Raw genomic sequence first — 21,401 nt, 5'->3', positions numbered from 1 at the left:
CTTGGGTTGGCTGGATAATTTTTAGGACACATCTCTGAGAAGGAAGTCAGGACTGGGTGTTGTCAACATTTTAAAAAATGACAAAGCCAAGAACCTTTGGTGGCCCACTGGGTCCCATGCTTCTCTCTGGCTCTCCTCCCATCCATCTGGCTACACAGACCCTGCAGGTGACCAGCCAGTAGTACTGACCCTGAAGCCAGCACAGGGCTGTGCCCAAAGGCCAGGCCTTCTGAGGGAGCAGGCCAGCCCAATGCTGCCTGGTCCCAGACCCCGTCGCAGGCCCTGATGCCCCCCAGTGCCGATGTGGCCTCCCTGCCTGCCCGTCTGCTTCCTTGTAAAACTTTATTTGCTGTCTCTTTCTCATCCACTTCCTCCTCCCACCAAATGTAAGTCATTCTGTGGAGCTCCAACTGTGTTCCAGGCACTATGCAAGGCTCTTTCTAGCTCATTATCTTGTTTAATCCTCACTTTAAAGCTGGGGAAGGGGTCGTGTTGCTTGCATGTCAGCAGCTGGCAAAAGAGGTGCACAGTGAGCAAGGTGGCCATTTGCCCGGCCAGGTGGCCATCACTTGGGCTCAGCCCGGTGTCTGTCCTTTGACCCTCCCCCCTCCACTCTCACCTCCCTCCCACACGCCAGTGGGCGCTCTCAGAAGCCATGTTTTGTTTTGTTTTGTCTTGTCTCTGGCCGAGCTATGCTGCTTCTGGGATCTTAGTTCTCCGAACCTGTGCCCCTGCCGTGGAAGCGCGGAGCCCTAACCACTAGACTGCCAGGGAATTCCCAGAAGCCATGTTTTGAAATTTGTTTTTTGGATGATCCTGGAATGAGGTTCACACCAAGATGATCAGGAAGTCGTGTTTAGGAAGAGATGGTGAAAAAAGATCAGCCGAGGGTATGGGGGTTCCGTGGCTGGAGGCAGAGTGTGGTGAAGCCGAAGGACAGTGTCATAGATGCTTGGGGCCTTGAACGCCAAGCCAGGACGTGGCCCAAGAGCTGAGCGGGCACTGCTGGGACTGGAAGTGTTTTCCTGATGAGAACAGAAGTGGTGAGGACACGATGCTCCAGGGCAGAGGGGATGCTTCTGGTGTGGTGTTTGCTCAATTGACATTGTTGAAAATTACTCACGTGCCCGTTGATTTCGGCCACATTCTCTGCCGCCCCCACTCCACCCTGGAAGTTTCTGCTCCTGCCCTGGAAGGCAGAGCCTGGGAGTCTACGCTGCACGCCCCCTCATTGCAGGCCTGCCAGGTGACGGGCCGCGGAGCTGAGATCTCATGAAAGCCTGCTAAAATAAGAGGACTCAGGAACATGTTCTCTCCCGGCTTTACATCACAAATGTTGACAGGAGGAAAAGGCGGCCAGGTTTCTCTCAAATATGAAAAGTGGGAACTAGGCAGGCGAAGAAATGAAAACCCGGCCCCCCAACCCCAGACAGCAGCCTGGAGGGGGAGGGGCCCTGCCAGCCCCTATTTCTCCATCTCGGAGATGGGGTGCCCTAGGGGGCTCTGAGTACAGACGGGGTCAAGCGTGATCCCACTGCTGCACATTTAGGGTGTGCACACGGCGTGGGGAAGCGCTGGGCCTTCCTGCAGACTGTCTTCTTGCTGGAAGCTGCAGCCTGGAGGCCACTTCCCCGCGACGCGACGACTCAGCCAGTGGGCCCGGGGGGAGGAACCGCTTGGGGAGAGTAGCCTGAAGCTCTGCCGAGGTGGCTGGGGGATGGGCAGGGGCCAAGGCAGCCCCACCGGGAGGGTGTGGACCCCAGCCCCGCGTGCTTGGCCTGGAAAGGCCTCAGGACTCCCATGGAATGCCTGGGCTCTCAGGTGGGCAGGGAGCTAGGAGGGTTCGTGCTTGACCCGTGGCAAGGCCACCCAGGCCTGCGTGGACGGCTGGTATCTTGCAGGAAGTAGCAGGGGCGTTGGGAGGGGGCGGGGGGTCGCCGGTGGCAGAGAAGCTCAGAACTACCTGCCTCAGGGCCTCCGTGGACCCCCAGCAGCCCGTGAGGTCTCCCCCCAGAGCCGCCGGCCGCCCGAGAGTCCGAGCACCCTCCTCCATCCACCCTCCCCCTGCCTTGGCCTGGCCTGCCCTATAAAGTTTAAAGGTTTTAAATGCAAATATTTCTCTTTTATAGATGCCAGCTGTCTCCAGAGAGCGTGTTTCCTCGCTGCTCAACTTTATTGTCCAATTAGCTTCCCAAATCTGGGTACTGGAGAGCCTGGGGGGCTGGGGGGTGGAGGGGAGGGAGCGCTGGCTCCTGCAGCGCCTCTGGAGCTGGAAGCTGCCCCCCGGGGGTACTGTGTCAGGGGTGGGTCAGAGGGGGGAGGGGCGGGAGGAGGGGAGCGGGCATCATCCCTCCCAAGGTCGGGTGGGGGGGGCACCCTTCAGATTCTGGGCTCCAGGAGAAGAGGCAGGAGCTGGAGCGGGGGCAGTGAGTGGGTATTCTTCTATTAAAAAATAAAAATAAAAGCAGCCAGCCTGGCGCGCACACTGGCTTCCTTTGAGTCCCTCTGGAGTGTCCCCCCTCCCCGCCTGCTTTCTAGCTGCGCTGCGGCTTCCCCATTCACCGGGGCTCGGCGGCTCACAAAGCGCGGCAATTAGAATTGAAAATCTATGCAAAACAGCTGTTAACTGATTGTGAAGGAGTGCAGCTGTGAGGGGGGTGCAGCCTGGAGGCCGGCACTGAAAGGGCAGGAAGTGTTGGCGCAGCCCTGGGTTAAGAGGCCAACTGCCGCCACCTTGTCCACCGGGGTCGTCTGGGCCCGTGTTCCCTGGGGGTGACCTTGGCTACTGGACAGCCGGCTGAGATGGCGAGTCGGTGGAGGCTTCCCAGGCCAGGCCTGGATGTGCCCCCGAGTCCCTGGAGAGCCTGGCTCCTCCCTGGGAGGGCAGTGGGGGGCAGAGGGGGGAGGGGAGAGAGCTGCCGTGGTTCTCCTTCCCTTTATCCTTCCTGCGGGTCTGCGTGAGATGTGAACGTGCAGAGGCTGGGGCTGTGTCACCGCCACGAGACGAGAGTCCCTTCCCCTCTGGGTACCTGCTGTCTCTCGGGGGGTTGTGGGGAGGGGAGTCTGGGGCTCCAGCAGTCACTGGGGAGGCCCAGACACCCCCAGCCCTGCCCCCCAGCTCTTGCTAAGCGTGCTTTTTCCTGTCCCTGACCCCAGACCATAGCTCCGTGGGGTGGCCTGGGAATCTGTATTTCACACGCTCTCCCCCCTCTCCCCCCCACCCCCCGCATTATCCACGACCGCTGCCCTGTGCGATCAGCATCTAAGAGTGGGATGCGGTGCCTGGAGAGATGAATTCCAGAGGTGGGGATGGGAAAAACCTCCTTGGAAGAGATAAGATTTAAGCCGGGCTTTGAAGAATGGAGAGGATTTCTGGGCCAGTGATAGCTGGCTGGAGAGAGAAAGGGGACTTCGGAGTTGCGGCTGGGCAGGGCAGGAGGGGCTAGGGCAGGAGGGGCTGGGGCTGGAGGGGGCGGCTGGGCAGGCCCCCTGTCCCTCAGCCCTTGAGGCGCCTGGGGGTACCCTCTGCGCTGGTGGCCTTGGGGGTGAGTGGAGCGCTCATGCAGAGGGACTGCAGTCGGGGCTCTTGGTGGTGGGTCCCCCAACCCTCCTGGAAGGGAGGCTGGTTTTCGGACACCAGGACGGCCAGCTGGAGATGCTGCGACGCACCCCCCCCCCCCGGCCCCCGCCCATGACCCTGCCCGGCCCTGATATATCTACAGCAGGTAGCTACAGAGAAATGCTGCTGGGTATAGGACACCCAGGGTCTGGATCAGGCTTGGATCGAATGTGAGTGCCCTAGGCAAGTTAATTAACCTTCTCTGGTCTCCTCACCGGGCTTTGTGATGGAGGTCAGGAGGCCGCCTTGCAGGGCCCGAGGGGATTAAATGACAGGAGTTGAGCAGCTTTGGCACGTGTTAGGTGTTTGGTAAGTGGCAGAAATGAACCTCCCTTCACACCCACACTGACGGTCCAGGTCCCTGACGCTTGTTTGCCAATCAGGTGCTCAGTGGGGTGGCTGGGGTGATGGAAGAATGACGGTGACTGTACAGCCCTTATGTGCTGGAACACCTGGTTCGGGTGGACGACGCAGTTAGCCTGAGTCCTGCTGATCCCAAAGGACGCAAGGTGATAGAGCAGGACGCAGGATTCCCTTCCCTGGTATCCAGGGCCCCTCATAGGCCAGGGGCTGGATCCGTGCTGGGACTCAGTGGGGGACAGTCGCAGGTGGTGCCTCCAAAGGGAACCTCACCTGACTAGTAGGTGCCCAGGTGGTGGGAGTGGTGATGGGTAAGTTGCCAACCCGCTCACCTGTCTTTCCAGTTCCTTGCTGCCTTGAAGTGCCCCTCCTGTCAGCATCTACCCCCCATCCCCCGGGGCCTGGCATTTACAGTTCTGTATCTGGAAGGCTGGTGCGTTTGTTGAGTGGCTAAATGCCCACCATGTTGGTTAGAGGCCTGCGTTTCTTTCAGGCAGATCCCTTGTCAGTTGCCTCAGGGGGTATGTTTATGGGCCTCCTGGGGCTTTTCCTTAACTGAGGGCTTTTTGATTTCTGCTTCCTGCTCCAGGAAGCACGGTTCAGATTGACCCGAGTCTTGGGGCGCGGGCAGGCACCCACCAAGCATCCCGTTGCCCCTGGCAAAAAGGAAGCAGGAACCTGATGAGCAGGATCATCAGGGCAGGTGTCCCCACTCTGGAAAGCGTCCCCATACGTCCCACCTTAGGACTGACCCTGGCCTTGGGTAAAACTTGCGCTTTTACCCTGAACCTTCTTTTTCTGCCCGGTTTCCAGGCATATGGGAATGAGGGAGAGGAGGTGCAGAGAAGGAGCGTTTTGCCCAGGGAGGGCTGGGAATGGCTGCGGGGTGGGAGCTGCCACCAGGAGGGGAAGGAACGGCCCCGGAGGGAAATGGAGTGCGGCCAGCCTGAGCCCAGAGTGGAGGGAAATTGAGTCAAGCTACAAACCTCGTTAGCGGGGAGCGCGCAGGCTGCAGGAGAGCAATTCCCACCCTTAAACTCAGAGGCCGTGCTCCCGGATTACTAATTTCCTCAGGCCAGGCGCGCTGACAGTGAGTGTCATCCATCTCCGCTGTGCCAGCCCTCCTGGTGGCCGCCAGCATTTTCTGGCCAGGGCGCGCAGGCCAGCTCGCTGCTGCCCCCCGGCGGTCGCTGGGGATCCCAGCAGCTCCCCGCAGCCTCCGCGGGCTGTTCTTGGAAAGGGAGACTGCAGGTGTGAGCAGCTCCCAGCACAGCTCCCATTGCACCAGCGTGCACGTGACCTTGAGCAACTCTGGCCTCGACTTTCTCATCTGTGAAACGGGGATCAGGCTACCCCTCTCGCAACGCAGTGGAACCAGATGTCTACAGGGGAGGGATCTGCCAACTCTAAAAACTAGCCACATGATGAACCCAGTGGCCACCCCACAAAATTTCATGTTTGGCCATCGTGGTCCTTCTCAAACAGGTGGAAGAACTTGACCCCCCCCCAAACCACCACCACCACGAGGGCCTCCCCAGGGATGAAGGGAAATAAGCTCGAGCACCTCGTCCTGGTGAGAGAGATTGGGAGGTGGGGCCTGGGTGTCCGGACCTGGACGGGGCTGGGAGGAGACTCCGGTCCAGGTGCGAGTAGTTTCATTTGTGAGTTACTCCCCTCCCCCCGCAGCCTGTAATCCAGGTGGGAAAGGGTTGGAACCAACCCCAGAGGTTTTTAATTTTGTTCTTCAGGCTCTAGGCCCGTGGTTGAATTCTCTAACTCCTCCCTCCCCCTCCCCCTCCCCGACACTCCCGGCGTGGATGGAGGCACCCCCTCCTGCGCGCCCCGGCCGCGGTGAATCTGCCGGCCATTGCTGAGGATAAATTACCGGAGGCCGCGCTGCTGAGACACCGTGTGGTGCGTAAGTTAAAGCGTCGTCGGGCGGAGGCCTAGGCCCGCAGGAGGGAGGCGCGGCCCGGAGCGAGGCGGGTGGTGAAGCCAAAGCGCCCCTCCCACGAGGTGCCAGGGCCGGCCGGCGCCCACAGGTAGAAGTCAGTAACGGCCCCCAGCTCGGCCTCGCAGGTCCGTTTCCTTTTTCGTTTGTGGTCGGCCAGGAGCCTTGTGCAAGGCGAGGGGCCGATCCGCGGGCGCTCGGTGGAAGGTGGAGCAGGGGAGTGGGTGGCTTAGTGGCGCCCGTCCGGGCCCTACCCCTAGCCCCCCAGCGGGCACACAGGCGGGTTCTGCTCCCCTCTGGCGCGGGCTCAGACTGCTCCAGGCCCGCCAGCGTCATCGGGAACAGATGGATGGGGGGTGGCAGGCGCCCAGCGCTCCCTCCCGTCGCAATCCGGACTGGCGCGGGGAGGGAGGGAGAGAGGGAGAGAGAGGGAGGAGGGAAGGCGGGGGAGGCTGGGCCCGCGGGGACGGCTGCGTGCGCGCCTGCCAAGTGCGGCGCGGGCATGTCCCGGGGCAGGTTTGGGGCTGGCAGAAGCGCGGGCTGGCACCGGCGGCCGAAAGTTGAAACCCGCAGCGCGGCGCAAGGGCGGCCGCTTGGGGCGGGGGGGGGGGGCCGGGGAGTGGGTACTGGTTTGCCTCCGGGCTCAAAAGTATGAAAGCTGTAGAGGATTTTCAAGAGAGGATGTATGGGGAGAGACCCCGGGCCATCCGAGCAACGTTTGGGAGCTTCGGACGCGCGGGGTCGGAGCCCGGGGCGCCGGAATGCGCCAGGGGCGTCGGGCGAGGCCTGCGCCCATTAACCCGGCGCTTCCGGGAGACGCGGGCTGCGCTGGGGGTGGGCTCGAGGCTGGTCGTCTGCGCCCGCCGCCGGTGGGGGCGGGGCGGAGCCCGGCGTTGGGGGGAGGCTGGGGCCCGCCATTCTTCGCCGCGCCGCTTGTGGGTGCCCAGGAATTTCAGGACGCTCCCTGAGTCATTCCAGTCTGTCAAGTGCCTGGGTGAGGTGTGTGTGGGGGTGGGTGCCAGGAATGGGGAGGCGTTGCTCTGGGGCCGCAGGCCCAGTGGGTCGTGCCAGTTTCTGGAGGCGGGCGGCCTCGCCTCTGACCGCAACCCCAGCTACTTAATGACCCCCCGGGCGGAGCGGCGCCTCCGTGGGCTCTCCAGCCGCGGGGACGTGGGTTCTTTAAAGAACTACCCCCTGCCCCCCGCGCTGTGGGCTTCCCAAAAGTTCTTTCAAATGAAACGGGAAGGCGGAGTTCCTAGAATTTGGGGAGGAAGGAACATAGGCTCCAGTTCTTAACATTCAACCTTTTCGAGGTGCGGCCGAAAGAGGGGTTTGGGGAAGATAAACGCACAGAGCCGACCTTGTATCTCCCTCCCCTCCCCCAACACAGACACCGGCTCCGAGAAAGTTTTCCTCTAAAAGGCCTCTAGAACACGTGAGTTTATCCGTTCACTCCTTGTTGGGCCTGCTTTGTGCCAGACACTGTTCTAGGCGCCGGGGAAGCGGTCGTGAGACGCAGGGGCGCTGCTCGCTTGGCGGGCGTGTTGTAAGTGACTGCTCCCTACTTTTGGAAGCAAGTGCCTAGTCTTGGACACCAGTGTATCTGGGACCTCTGAGCAGTCGAGCCAGGGGCCCCCGGGAGCCTGAGGTTGGCACTTCCCCTACCTCCTAGTGTCCTCGGCTCACCTGGCCGGCCTGGCTGGGGAGGGGCGTGTGCTCGCGCGGGTGTACCCGGGCGCTCGTCGGTGCGCGCGCGCGTGTGTGTTTGCGGCTGAAACCCGACACCTCCCGCTGGCTGAGGTCAGGGAGCCGGGAGCGAGCCAGTGGCCCGGGAGTGGGCGGCGTTGCGCTTGGGTGTGTCCTCGGCGGCGGCGACAGCAGCAGGTGTTTCTTGGCCGGGGCCCCGGAAGCTCCACCTCCCCAGCGGGCCCGAGCCACCGCCGCCGCCGCCGCCGAGCAGCCCCGGGTGAGATAAGCAGTTTAGACAAACACTGGGCGACGGTGGCTCCAGCATGTGTCAGGCGAGGCGGAGCTGCGGGGCCCTGGCATGAAAGGTGAGCGCGCCGCGCCTGCAGGGGGTGGGGGGCGGGGGGGCGGTCTCCGCGCTCGCCCCCCTCTCCAAGTTCGCGGGTTCCGCTGGGGCGGCAGCCAACGGCTCCGGGGCAACTTCCCCCGGAGTGTGAACGGCGATAAGAGCCAGGCGGGCGGGCATGCGACCAAAGGTCCCCCCGCCCGCGGCGAGTTGTAGCCTGGGCGTCCGGGCTCCAGGCGGGGGCTCGGGCCGCCGCGGGGCTCGGGCTCGGGCTCGGTGGCTGCGTTCGGCGAGGGGCGCTTAGAGCGTGCGGCGAGTGGGGAGCAAGGGAGCTGGGGGGCTCTCGGTGAGCTGTCTACACTCCAGCTCCGGAGTGAAAACTTTGCGGCGGCGGGGGAGGGAGCGAGGGGGGGCGGCGGTACGCCCCCGCGGCAGGTGTTGGCGGCGGCTGGGGCTGGGGGCGCTTGCCCGGCGGGGCCGCACGTTTTGGTGTTTTGTCTTTCTCCCCTCCCCCTTCCCTCGGAGCTAGGGAGACCGCCGGGAGGGCGGGACTGCAGCCTCCGGGGTCTCCGACCCCCACGCCCTGCTTCCCAAGGGCGCGCCCCGGGCTCCGGAGCTTCTTTCCTCCCTCTCCGCTCCCCCCGCTTGTTGGAGCCGTTCCCCTGCCCCTCCCCCTGCTGAAGATGGCTGCCCCAGCCTCGGAGGTGGGAGGTGATTGTATCCGCCGCCCCCCACTTGCACTGTCCTTTTTCCCCTCCCCGGCCCTTCCTGCTCCGCCTGGATGCGCCTCCCCGCCCCCAGCCCGGCGGCCGCGCTGATGGGCGGCCAGTGGCCCGACCGAGTGGAGCCGATTCAATTATATTGCAGCACCAGAGACACCTCCTCGGCCGCCCGCCCGCCTCTCCAGCAGGCTAATTAAATTCCCTTCGTGGAGGCGGAGCGGGAGTTGGGCTCGCCCTCCCACCTCCCCCTTCCCGCTCCTCCTCCCGAGCTGGGGAGGAGGGGGGAGGGACAAGGGGACCACTTAGAAGTGTGCAGTGGAGACTGAGGCGCAGGTCCGGGGGAGAAGGGGTCGCCCGGATTGGGTGAAGTGTTGCCGCGACACCCCACGTGATGGGCCGGGGTCCCTTGCTGGAGCGCCGGCTTTAAGTTTGGAGGGCTGTGTGCACGGCGGGGAAAGCACCTGCCCGCTGGCTGGGTGGTGGATACCAGCCGAGTTGAGTCGATTTGGTTTTTGTTTTGTAAACTGGCCTTTGTTTGGGAAGTGCGTCTAAAATACATTAAACCCTTGTTAACCCCTGCAGTGCCTTATCTGGGGCCCACACAGGCTGTGGTTTGGAAACAAAAAGCGGGACCACCGGATGAAAAAAAGGGCTGCTTTTGTGAAAAGCTGGAACAAAGGGCCCAGCGGATTCTGGGTGGGAACCTCCCCGCCTAAGCCGATTTCCAGGCAGAGGGACGGGAGGGCAGACGGTCTCTCGTTGGGGCACTTTGAGATGTCCCCTGGTTGGCTGGCTGGGCCCTCTCCCCTGGGATTCGCCCCCCCCGGGGGGAAGGTGGGGGGACCCCAGGTGAGCAGGCTGCCTCTGGGCCGCCCTCAGGATTACTTAAGCTCGGGGCATGTAAGTGTTGCTCAGCTCGTGTTTGTGGGTTGCCTCCACCCAGACCCTGAGGCTCAGGCCACCGCCTGACTCAGCCCGGCCACGCCACAGGTGACGGGGGGCCCAGGGCGCAGGCTCTGACGGGCAGCCCGTGTGTGTCATCCCGGCTGCCGGCTTCGCAGGGGAGTCACCGCCCCGCCTGCCCCGGGGACTCGGAAGCTCTCCGCAAGCCTGGCTCTGTGATAACAGCTACAAGGATACTTCACGAGGGGCCCTATCAGCACAGTCCTGACCCCTGGGTGAAAGGGAGTGCCGGGTTGGCCTTTGTCACTTTGTCTCACTGCGACGAGGAGGGGAGGGGGCCGCAGGAGCCAGCCAGGCTTTTGACACTCGGATTTTCCTTTCTGTGAACCGTGTGGGCGGTGCGAGTCTGGAGCTGGTGAGCGGCCAGGCCAGCGACCCGGGGTCAGCCCTGCCTTGGGAGGGGAGCCTGGGAGGCCTGTCCGGGTTCCAGGCACCGTCATATCTCTGGGGCCAGGCCCTGGCCTGTTGGGGACAGCTTTCCGAATCCTGGCTTGCTAGAGTTGAAAAGGGTTTAGAGAGCCCCCTGCTGGGTTTTCTACAGCTGCTGCCGGCCAGCCTTCCCCCCGCCCCCCGCCCAGTTAAGCCACAGCCTCTGGGTTTGTGGCTCCTGCCTGGAGAGTTCTCAGAGTTCCGCGGGTGATTCTAATGTGCAGACGGGCTGGGAATCAGTGCCGTAACAGTGGGCACACCGAGGCCCAGAGGAGCATGGGGCCAGCACTCGAGCCCACGGCAAGCAGCGGACCCCTTTGGAAGCTCCCATGGCCTTTGCCAAACCGTGCCCGCGGGCAGACCTTTGGCCTCCTAACTTGCCTGTCTCTCGGGGAAGGTCAGGGGCTGCAGATCTGGGAGAGCCTTGGGGTTTCAGGGCAGAAGACACTGCCTGCCTCTGGGTTCAGCATCTCTGGCCTCTGGCTGGAAGAGACAGCAAACTGCGCGCAGCGCCACTCTGTGGCAGACCTGGGTCCTGCACCTCCAAGCCGGACACCTCCCCAGCCCACTCAGTCTCTGATGGCCTTTGACCCTTTGGCAGGCGGCGTCCCCGCTCCCCTCTCCCCTCTCTGAAGGAGGAAGGGCCTCTGGGCTCAGAGCCTCTTCCTGAAGGGTGGGTGCCCGCGGCTCCTACTTCCCCAGAGGTACACAGGTGAGCAAGACCTGGCCGCTACCTCTCTGCTCTTGCCCCAGGAACTCGTAGGGGCTTGTGGAGTCAGCCAGCAAGGCAGGTTTTTCCTGGCCCCATCCGAAGGCTTGGAATTCCCAGCCTGGGTTACTCGAAGTCCACGCCAGGCTGGGGTTGGGTGGCAGCGCGTTAATTACCTCTGTTGGGGCGACACAGCAGCCTCCAAAGCACAGGGCTGCGTGAGGCCGCCCGGCCCCCGTCCTGTCCCGTCCCATCCCCTCCCCAGCTTCTGCCGGCAGAGCTGTTTTTCTAAGCTACAGGGATCCATGTTTCGGGTGACATTTCAGCTTGGCCATTCGCTTTCCTCTCTCACCGAGTGTGGTTTCCCCACGCTGGCCTTGCTCCCCGGGGCCGAGGCCACAGGCGGGAGGTGACACTTGGGAGTGTTCCTGTCAACGAGAATTTATTGAGCGCCTGCTAAGAACCTGGCCCGTGCCGCTGCTGGGAGGTATGCGCACAGCTAACACCGCCGGTGCCTCCAGAGCAGCCCTGTGCACGCCTGCCAGAACGCGCGGGGGGCGGCGGGGGGGCTTTTTATAGCTTTTTTTTTTTTTTTTTTTGGCTGTATGTGGGCCTCTCACTGTTGTGGCCTCTCCCCTTGTGGAGCACAGGCTCCGGACGCGCAGGCTCAGCGGCCATGGCTCACGGGCCCAGCCGCTCCACAGCATGTGGGATCTTCCCGAACCGGGGCACGAACCCGTGTGCCCTGCATCGGCAGGCGGACTCTCAACCACTGCGCCACCAGGGAAGCCCGGCGGGGGGGCTTTTAATCTCGCCTCGGCAGCGTCTTCTCCTCACCAGCCTAGACTCTTCGCTTGCGTCTCTGCTCCAGCAGGATGGAACCATGGGCGTTCGTGCTCCCTGCCCAGTCCCTGTCTTTGCCGGGGCTGCTCTTCCGCCCGGAATTCTCCAGTCAGCCGCAAATCCCAGGGGTCCCTGAGACCACCTTCCCCTGCCCCTCCCTTCCCCATGCCGTGAGCTGGTTCAGAGCGGCAGCTGCCGCAGAGCTGGGGAAGTGCGAGCAGCCTCTGGAGAGGGTGGGACGGAGGCCAGGCCTGGAGAGAAGCCCATCTGGGCTGCTGATGGGGGAGGGGGACCAGAGTTCACAGGCATCCGTGGAAGAGAGGGGATCCGGCTGAACTTGAGGCTTTGTGGGGTCCTGGTTGGACCTGGGGGGTCTCTGGGAGGTGACTTTTAACTGAGGAAGGAGGTGTGTGGGGGAGCAGGAAGCCCCCAGACCAAGTGCTCATTCTTGGCTGTACTTCAGGCTCACCTTGGGAACTTCACACTCCCAGGCCGGACCTGTGACCAGTTAAGACCCAAATCTCTAGGGGTGGGGCCCGGACATGTGTATTTTATAAACCCCCAGCGGAGCTAGAAGGGCCTTCTGCCAGGGGGCAGATGGGCAAGGAATTCCTCTCCTTGGGGGAAGGTGGGCTCATGCTTCTTAAGAACTGGGGTCCCACGTGGGAAGCCAGAGTCTGCCCTTTTCGCCCCAGAAATACATGGGACTGGGTAGCCCTCTCCCGGCCGGGAAGGCGGTGAGAAACAGTGCCCACGACGCCATCACTGGGTCACTGGATGGCTCTGGGCTTTGTGTTAACCTGGGGCCCACTCCTGAAGGTAGGTGCTCCTTACCTGCCCCACGTGAGCTGCAAGCCCTTCTAAAGGGGCCTTCAAGTGCAGAGTTGTATTTGGATGGGTGGCTTCTGTGCCTGTCTGAAGCTCTGGCCAAGCCTTCCAATTCTGGAACCGGTTCCTCCAGCTAGGACTCGACGTGTGTGAGGAGTTGCACGTTTCCGTGGCTTTGGGGTGGCCAGACCCGGGTGGGGGGCATCCCACGGGCAAATGAGGACATCGGCCCTCCCACCGCCATCAGTAGCCCCAGCTGTTTCCCATCTGTAGGATGGAGCTGCAGAGGCTTTTTCAGAGGTAAGGGTTGAGATGACGTAACGGATGCCACAGCCTGCCCTCAATGGGTCATTGCAGGGGAGGGGCTGAAAGCCTCGGGGGCCTGGGGTTAGCCCCCAAGTGTCTGCCGATATGGTGGTCCGTTCCTGACCGAGGCGTTAACGTCTGCCTCTGGCTCAACCAGTGTGACCTCGCATGCTTTCCTTGCGGGCCTTGGTTTCCTCGTCCGTAAAGTGGGAAAGGCAGGGCACCCTTGTCCTTGGGCCGTCGGGGGTTGAATGTTTTCTCATAAAGCCCGAGAGCTCTTGGGTAAGGGTATGTCAGAAGCGCACACATCATTCCCAACTCAGTGGCTCTAGGATCCCTGGGATTCTAACTTGTGAAACCCAGAAGGCTCTGTTCCCCTAGACCCTGGCCTTGACAATGTTTGGTGTGGGGGGGGCGGTGACCACTTCTCCGACCGAGACCCAGAGAGTCAAGGTGCCAAATCAGCCCCTGTGGACCCTCTCCTGTTGGGGCTGCAGCAGCCAGACGTGTTCTTCTGGGGCCTCACCCACCCCCAGGGTCTTGATCACGTGCTCGCACACGCACCCCTTGCTCAGCAACTTGTTGCCCCCCGCCCACCTTGGTGGCAGTGGGTGGGATTGCACCCCGGGTGGGGAGGAGGGAGGTGAAATGGCGGCCCCTCCGCAGCTCGGCCCTTCCTGCGCTCTGATGGCGCATCTGTGACCACAGGCAGCAATAAAAGGAATCGATCGGCAGGCTTTTGGTCAGGTTACGCCGTGTTGAAGGAAACCTACGTGTCAAGCTGAGGAGGACCAGGCCTGCCAGCAGGGGCGGGCAGAGGCCTCCTTTGTGCTAACCTGGGTCTCCTCTCCCCCTGAGCTGAGCCAGAGCCTGTTTGGGGGGGGCGGGAGGGCTGGCTGCCTTCGTGTGACACGTGAGGTGGGGTTGTGTTCTCACTCTGCTGTTTCCCCTGAGGGTCTGGCTTGTGGGGTAGGGATTACCCCCCTTTGACTGTTAGTTGGGAGAAACGGGGGGCCCCACGGGAGCTCGTCTGTCTACCCTCCTCTGCCTCCGCGGGGGCTCCTGCCTACGTGCCATCAGACCGCTGGTAGTAGGTGTGAATTGGAAACCCAGGGGACATGAGCGGATTCGTCCTACTGAATTCGGGGTGTCCGTTTATCTGAGTGCATTTTGGTAACGTTTGTACATAGGGTATGTGGTCTTCCTCTGTCGACTTAAACACGTGAGGATATGCTAGATACCCGAGTTGAATACGGGCGAAGCTAACAGTCGTCATCACGTGACAGCGTTGGAGGGACTTCTGCGTCCCACAGGTGGCAGGGCTGTGTGGTCGGCCCCTGCCGCCTCGTGAGTGGGGGGAGGGTAGTTGCCCCCATTTACAGGATGAGAACACTGAGGCTCGGGGTCAGCCCCCGTGGCTCTGCCCTCTGGGCTCTCAGGGCCCTGGTTTGATGGACTCTTTTTTTTTTTTTTTTTTTTTTTTTTTTGATGGACTCTTGAAAAGGATTTCTGGTCGCCTCTGCTTGGGCTCCCAAGGGGAGTGGAAGTGTGGTCTGAGATGGTAGGTTTATTGATTGATTGATGGATTTTTCTGCGGTACGCGGGCCTCTCACTGCTGTGGCCCCTCCCGTTGCGGAGCACAGGCTCCGGACGCGCAGGCTCAGCCGCTCCGCGGCACGTGGGATCTTCCCGGACCGGGGCACGAACCCGTGTCCCCTGCACTGGCAGGCGGACTCTCAACCACTGCGCCACCAGGGAAGCCCAGATTGTAGGTTTTAAATCAGATTGATGGGGCTTCCCTGGTGGCGCAGTGGATAAGAATCCGCCTGCCAGTGCAGGGGACACGGGTTCGAGCCCCGGTCCGGGAAGATCCCACATGCCGCAGAACAACTAAGCCCATGCGCCACAACTAATGAGCCTGCACTCTAGAGCCCTCGAGCCACAGCTACTGAGCCCGTGAGCCACAACTACTGAAGCCCACGCACCTAGAGCCTGTGCTCCGCAACAAGAGAAGCCATCGCAACGAGAAGCCCATGCGCCGCAGTGAAGAGTAGCCCCTGCTCGCCGCAACTAGAGAAAGCCCGCGTGCAGCAAGGAAGACCCAACGCAGCCCCCCCCAAAAAAAAAGAAGAAATAAAAAGGAATTAAAAAAATGTTTTGAAAAATAGATCAATCAGATTAGCGGCCAGGCTTTTCTCCTTTCTGAACACATCAACTTAGCTTTTTCAAGGTGCAGCTTTCACCTAAATTCGTGTCTTATAAGGCTGAGAAGGACTTCCTTAGTAGGGGTGTCAGCCCTGGGAGCCTGTCACCTGGGCCCAGGGAGTGCATTTTAACCAAACAGCTGGTTTCCAAGTTGAAACCGGCAGGACTGCGTCACCTTCCTCCTCGTGAGAAACTGTGTGTGGTGCGGTGTCCGTGCCGGGCTTCCCCCGCCAGGGCGCTCAGCGGGCCTCAGGGTTTCACGCTGCCGTTTGCAGCCGTGTCCGTGCCCCGTGCAGCGAGCCCCGCATGGGTGTGTTCACACCTCAGGACTGATCTGTTGGCTACGTCTCCAGAGGTGAGAGGACTGGGCGTGGAGGCTGGACACGTCTTTCAAGACGTTGCCAGATTCCTCCAGGAGTTGCCGGGACCCGCTTTTCTGCCTGCCTGTACAGCCCAGACCTTTATTTACTCAGTTCTGGGGTCCCCTCTGTGCCCCTCAGCCCTTGGCCTCCAAGGACATCCATTCTGCCCACAAGGGGAGGAAAAAGCCCTTTGGTCAGCCTCTGGTTTTGTTGCCCCCGGCTTTTGTTGTGCCCACGGCAGGGCTCGGGCATAGATCCGACTGCTCCTTGCCATGTGACCCAAGAGTCCTGGGGGGTGAAGCCTGGTACCTGTGAGAGCCAGTTCTGGCCTCAGCATCCTCCCTGGGGTGCAGGAACCTTACAAGTTCCCAGGTGGAGCTGTGGAGGGGGTTTTGTTTGTTTCTTTGGAGCAAGTGAAGGATTATTTAGGCTCAGGCAGTTGGCTGCTCGGCAGCTGTGGACGATGGCCGTGGCCAGAGGCAGGTGGCTGGCTTGACCTGGCGAGTGGCAGGGGAGGGACTAGGGAGCTCATGGCTGGTGGCTTGTGACTGCTTTTGCGAAATTTTACCTGGTGGTCCTGTCCTGAAGCCCACTTTGGCTGCAGGGTAGTTGGTTTTTTTCCAGTGGGGCATTTTCTGATGTCTGGGCATGGTACCTAGGGCTTTGAAGATGGCAGATGAGCCCAGGTGAGGAAACACCATTAGAACTTGGACCATGGAAACACCATAGGAACTTAGTATTTTACTTTTGACACCCTGGACTCCCTTGGCCTGGGTAGAATATATTGGGGGAGGGTGTTAGTATCGGCATTTGATAATGTAAAGAATTCTTCGCTATAGGCGTCTATAATGTGGGTTCATGGGTGCCAGCCACCTCTACACACACATCCCTGTGGGGTTTACAGATGGGCTTCTGTGAACATGGTCAAACTACGTGCAGAATTCAGTGGATATGTTTTTCTGGGCAGGGGGTCGGGTGTGTCACTTGGAACCATGGTGAGAATGGCACTTTTGCAAAAGCAGAAAGAACCCACAAAAACATCTTATAACTCGAGGCAAGTCCTGGCTTTGATTCATGTGGGATCCACCTGCGGTTGACAGGTGCCGGGATCACCCCTGTGCTGAGGGTGGAGGGGTTGACTTCTTGCTGCTGAATCTGCTCGAAGGTGTTGCTAACATCTGAGCATCCCGGTCGTGCGCACATTTATTCATCTCCTGTGGACCCTTTTCATCACCCCAACCCACATAGTTCCTAAACTGGAGAGACCTCTGGCGTTGAGGGGCCAGCCAGCCTGCGACAGTAGGGAGTGGCGGGGACTCTGGCGAGTCGGCAACCTCGGGACAGACGAGGGGACGGTCGCCACGCTCGGGATTATGGTTGGTGGCTCCTACTTTTTCAAGGGAAATGGGAAATCTTCATTTTGACTGGAAACCAGTTTTAAGATATCATCCATTGATAGATGTTTACTTTTTTACTTTTTATTTTTTAATATTTTATTTATTTACTTATTTTGGCTGCACCGGGTCTTAGTTGCAGCACACGGGATCTTTGTTGTGGCATTCAGACTTCTTAGTTGCGGCCAGCATGTGGGATCTAGTTCCCCCACCAGGGATCGAACCCGGGCCCCCTGCATTGGGAGTGCGGAGTGTTACCCACTGGACCACCAGGGAAATAAGTCCCCATTGATTCACATTTAAACATGTCTTGACTTCAGGCCACATAAACAGGTTGATGGATGAAAGGCAGCCCGCTTAGCCTCTGCCACCTGCTGTCTAGTCCCCCCACCCCAACCCCGGGGTACAGATGGGGAAACTGAGGCTCAGACCACATGAGGACCCGACAGGACCCCACCAGCAGGTGCGGGGGAGCCAGGCCCGGATCCCCACCTTCTGGCTGGTTTCCAACCGAGGATGCAATTCCTTGACTTAACTCCTGGTGGTCCTGCCATGTGAGACTCTGAAGTTGCCCGTCTGCCTGAGCAGGGGGCCAGGCGTCCCCTTCTCCACGTTGAATCTGGTAGGCTGTGCACTGTGAAGGTGGGACGGACATACCTGTTCTGCAGGCTGAGGCCCTACTAAGTGCCCTTTGGGCCTGGGGGTGCAGGTGGAGATGCCCTCCCTGCACAGACAGCTTTGTCAACACCCACTCAGTATTGAAGGGACAGGACTTCCCTGGTGGCGCAGTGGTTAAGAATCCACCTGCCAATGCAGGGGACACGGGTTTGAGCCCTGGTCCAGGAAGATCCCATATGTCGTGGAGCAACTAAGCCCCTGAGCCACAACTGCTGAGCCTGCGCGCCTAGAGCCCGCGCACCGCAACCAAGAGTAGCCCCCGCTCGCCGCAACTGCAGAAAGCCCATGTGCAGCAACAAAGACCCAACGCAGACCCCCGAAATTAAAAATAATAATTTGTTTGAAGGGACAAATGCTCTTCTGTTCTCTGATCCTCTCCTCTCACCTGAGGGGCAGGGCAGGAGCTGTCTAAACACCTGGATTCCTGGGCCCTGGGGCTGGGCAGGCCCCATTCAGCAGTGGCCTCTGTTTCCTCTTCTCAGTGCTCCTCAAAGTTTGGTCTCCCAGTCAGGTTTCTTCCCTTTGGGAGAAGGACCTGGCCTTGACCCCTGCCCTCCTGGCCTGTTTTCCCACCTGCCGGCCCTGGCCTGCCGCTCCATGGAAACTTGGAGGCGTTTGGCCGCCGCCTCCTGGCTAGGTTGGGTTCCTGTCCTTTGGGACCTCTGACCCCCACCTGCGTCCTGCACCCCGTGCCTCCGGGCTCCACTCAAAGGGCTCCTTTGTAAGGAGGCGGCCTGGTTAGCTCAGGGGCCTCGGGCACACAAAGGAGTCACTCCTGGGGTTGTTCCCTGGGTGCCCTCCTGCCCAGAGCTGCCGGAATGGGGGATTCAGTGGGTGCGGTGGGCCCCAAGGTGAGAGCTCTTCTTACTCCCTGGCTGTGTGCCACCTCTGATCCTCCCTGGTACCATCTGTAAAATGATGCAGCACGTAGGTGGGCGCTCACAGCGGCCTGCAGGATGGGACGTGACCCCTAGGAGGTGGGGGGTCCTTTCCAGTGTCTTCTCGTTTAAAGGGAAATTGCTGGCACAGCCACAAGGAAAACTGGATTCCCACCCCAGCGTCTCAGCACGCAACCCCAGGAAAGGGTATGACTCTTCCAGTCTCAGTTTACCCATCTGTAGAGTGGGGGTAGGGATGGGCCGTGTAGGAGGCTCCTTGGGTGACCTGTTTGCCTGGGGTCTGTTCGTGGAGTTACTGTGAAGGGCGACTGGGATGCTCTGGGCAAAGCCAGGCCTTGTTGTTGTCACTGCTGATGCCATTGTTAAGGACCACCTCCGGGGTCCTGGGCGCCACCCTTGACCCGGTCTCTCAGCCTTTTCTGTGTTAATTATGTGCCTCCTCGGGGCTGCCAGCTTTCTGCCTGCCCCCCACCCCAGGCCGCCCGCCCGCCGCCCCGTGGCCGCCCTTATATAATCGCGGTCAAATGTTGCTGTCGTCTGCTGCCTGACTTCCGTCCTTTGCATCCACCGGAACCTCCGGGACTCCCAAGCGTCTGAGGCCTTGAACCTCAACCCCTAGGCTGTCCTTGGAGGCCTCTGTCAGCGGGCTGCTCCGGGCGCCAACCCCGTGCCCATCACTGTCCACGGGGCAGCACAGAACCACTCGCTCTCCTCTCCACCCAGGAGCCGCTGCCCCGTGAACCAGCTTGGGGGGCCCCAGCCCCACCTACACCTCCCGGTGTTAACCTGGCACCCATGCCCTGAGGGACTCCCATGTGTGGGCGTCTGTCCTGAACGCTCTTTACCCCAGGACTTGGATTCAGCCTCCGGAGAGCCCCCACCCACCCAAAGGGTGTCGCTAACATGGTAGTGCGCAGGCAAGGGGGGGCCCCCAAATGTTACCCGGCCCCCGCCCTGCACCAACCTCCCCCTGTTGGCTGCAGCTGCGGGGCGTTGCTGAACCCATCTGCCATGGCTGCCTGGGGACCCCAGAAGTTAGCTTTGCAAACAGCTCACGCCGTGGTGCTGGCTCTGGGAGGGGTGGGCTCCTGTTCCCATGGACTGGGGTCCTGGCAGACACTTTCTGCAGCTTGTAAGCTCCTGCCTTCCCCGTTCTGTAGTGACTTCATAAACTGCTGACCGACAGGGCTGCACGCGGCAGGGGATGGCCGCCTTGTCATAAAATGAGCTGCCTTGTTACTCATTTTACTCCCCGGCCAGGGTCGTCTCTGGACACACAGGCTGGCCTCCCCCCGACCCTCCCTCAGTCCTTCCCTCTGGTTCCGGGTCAGGATCCAGGCCATGTGCTACGGCCGTCCCCAAAGCCAAAGCGAAATGACTGTCTCGAGCTGCCGGTTACTGGGGCCTTAGCCTTGGGGAGTACGTCCAGTTCTGGGACTCCAGGCAAGAAAAGGCCTCAGTCCCCTTAGAAACCTACAACCTGAGAGGGTGGCCGTCATTGAAAAAGAACATTAAGGCCTAAAGCAGGCCACCCGTGTGCATCCGGGAGCCAGAGGCCTTCCTGACTCTCCCAGGCGCCGCACCTACCCCCACCCCCAAGAAAAATTGCTTCGTGCGAGTGAGCTCAGGACACGCCGAAGGCAAATATAATAATGAATTTATTATGAAGCCGCTCCGGCTCCTGGGATCACGTGGTTCCCCCCGCCGCCGCCTGCTGGGGTCTCTGCTCAGGTGACCCCAGCCTTGTTAGGGCTGCAGAAGCATCGCCCCTTTTCGGGGGGAGGGCGGTGGCATGGAGGCCCCGAGCTGGGGGACACTTGTATTTGTTCACAAACATTTCTCTCTGCGGTAATGAAAAATGACCAAGGGGGGTGATTAGAGAATCCAGGTCCAGATTGCGCACGCGGGCCTGAAACTGAGGCCCTGCTGGGCCCGGCCTCGTGGGGTGTAATTACCCGGGGTGGGGGGCGGCTGTCAGGGGAAGTGGGGCGGGTTGGTGCTTGAACCGGGAGCCAGCAGAAAATTCATCTCAGCGATTAGCTTGTAATTACAGAGCACGGAGCGAGCAGGCCTGAGGTCTGGAGCCACGGCAGAGCGTCGTGAAGGCAGCGGTAATTATGGGATCGGCGGGAGGCCGGAGGGAGGCTGAGGCGCACTGATTAATACCGCCTCCGCCCTCGCGCAGGGCGGGGAGCCGCGCCCATGTTTAGTGGAGTGTTAGGGGCCTGCCTCCCCCCGCCCCCCTTGTAAGCCCAGCTGTTTGGAGCGTTCGGAGTCGATCGGGACCTGTTCTGAAGCACCGGGGACAAGGTGGTTCTGGAACACGTCTGCCAAGCCGTCAGCCCAGCTCACCCCTCTGTACTTGGATATTTCTTCTTTGCCTTTTTCTTTTTTTTGGTTTAAGCTCTGTACTGCTTCTGGCCCTATTAGAAACCTGGGCAGGGAAGAGGAAAGAGAATTGGTTAAGGACGCCACACTTTGGTAGAAGGAGCGGGAAGGGTGACGGCCTCCCCATGCTGTCCTGGGCTGGGCAGTCCTTGCTTCTAAAGACCGTCACCATCGGGGGAGGAGGGGGCTGGGAGATCCGGTGCGTGCTGCCAGCCTGGTGGCTTTTCCTCTCCTGCCCTCAGCTTCGGGCACAGGGCAGGGGCTCTCGGCTCTGGGGGTCTGGCCGTGGCAGCTCTTTTCTCCTGGAGGGTCGAGGGGGCAGGAGGTGGACAGCACCATGGGATGCAGATGAGGCAGCCAGGAGGCCACCTGAGCTCCCCGTGTGTCAGGGGCTGGTACAGCCGCAGAGGGAGCTCTGGCCCCGCCCCCAGGGCCGCTGCAGCCCCCGGCCCTCATCCATCACTGGCCTTCGTGCTGTGGAGCCTATTCCCAGCTGTTAGGATAATGAATTTACATGAGCTGATAATGTCGACAAGAACTCAGTCGATGGCCAGGAGCGCAGAAGTTAATAAATACCTCTCTAATGAGGGCGTGGGGGAGGATAGGCACCCCTGCTCTGCGGGGCTTCTCGAGGGTGCAGGGCTGCCCGAGGCCCCCCTCTCCTCTCCACGCCCCGCTGGGGCTTCCACGGTCACGGTGGCACCTGTGGCGGG

At 61.0% G+C, this 21,401-nt stretch overlaps 1 protein-coding gene across 10 annotated transcripts in view; it reads left to right on the top strand.

The window, feature by feature from the left end:
- GSE1 (Gse1 coiled-coil protein) overlaps positions 1 to 21,401 on the top strand; it is a 424,827-nt gene that overhangs the window by 360,119 nt on the left and 43,307 nt on the right. The window contains exon 1 of one of the 10 annotated variants that reach the window (XM_081216437.1): positions 7,194 to 7,365. The exons of 7 other annotated variants lie outside the window; for them this stretch is intronic. Coding sequence is in view for 2 of the 3 variants with exons in the window: in XM_081216436.1 (XP_081072562.1) it covers positions 7,978 to 7,984 (7 nt within the window). In the remaining variant the exon portion in view is untranslated. Of the gene's footprint in view, positions 1 to 7,193; positions 7,366 to 7,668; positions 7,985 to 21,401 lie in introns of those variants that run through there. 2 more of the 10 variants (XM_081216436.1, XM_081216440.1) reach the window with 2 other exon arrangements.

The sequence above is a fragment of the Mesoplodon bidens genome (genome assembly GCF_964165515.1).
Source record: "Mesoplodon bidens genome assembly, chromosome: 18".
NCBI classification, from domain to species: domain Eukaryota; kingdom Metazoa; phylum Chordata; class Mammalia; order Artiodactyla; family Ziphiidae; genus Mesoplodon; species Mesoplodon bidens.
The sequence above is the reverse complement of the archived record's forward strand: the minus strand, read 5'-3'. Positions and strand labels throughout refer to the sequence as shown.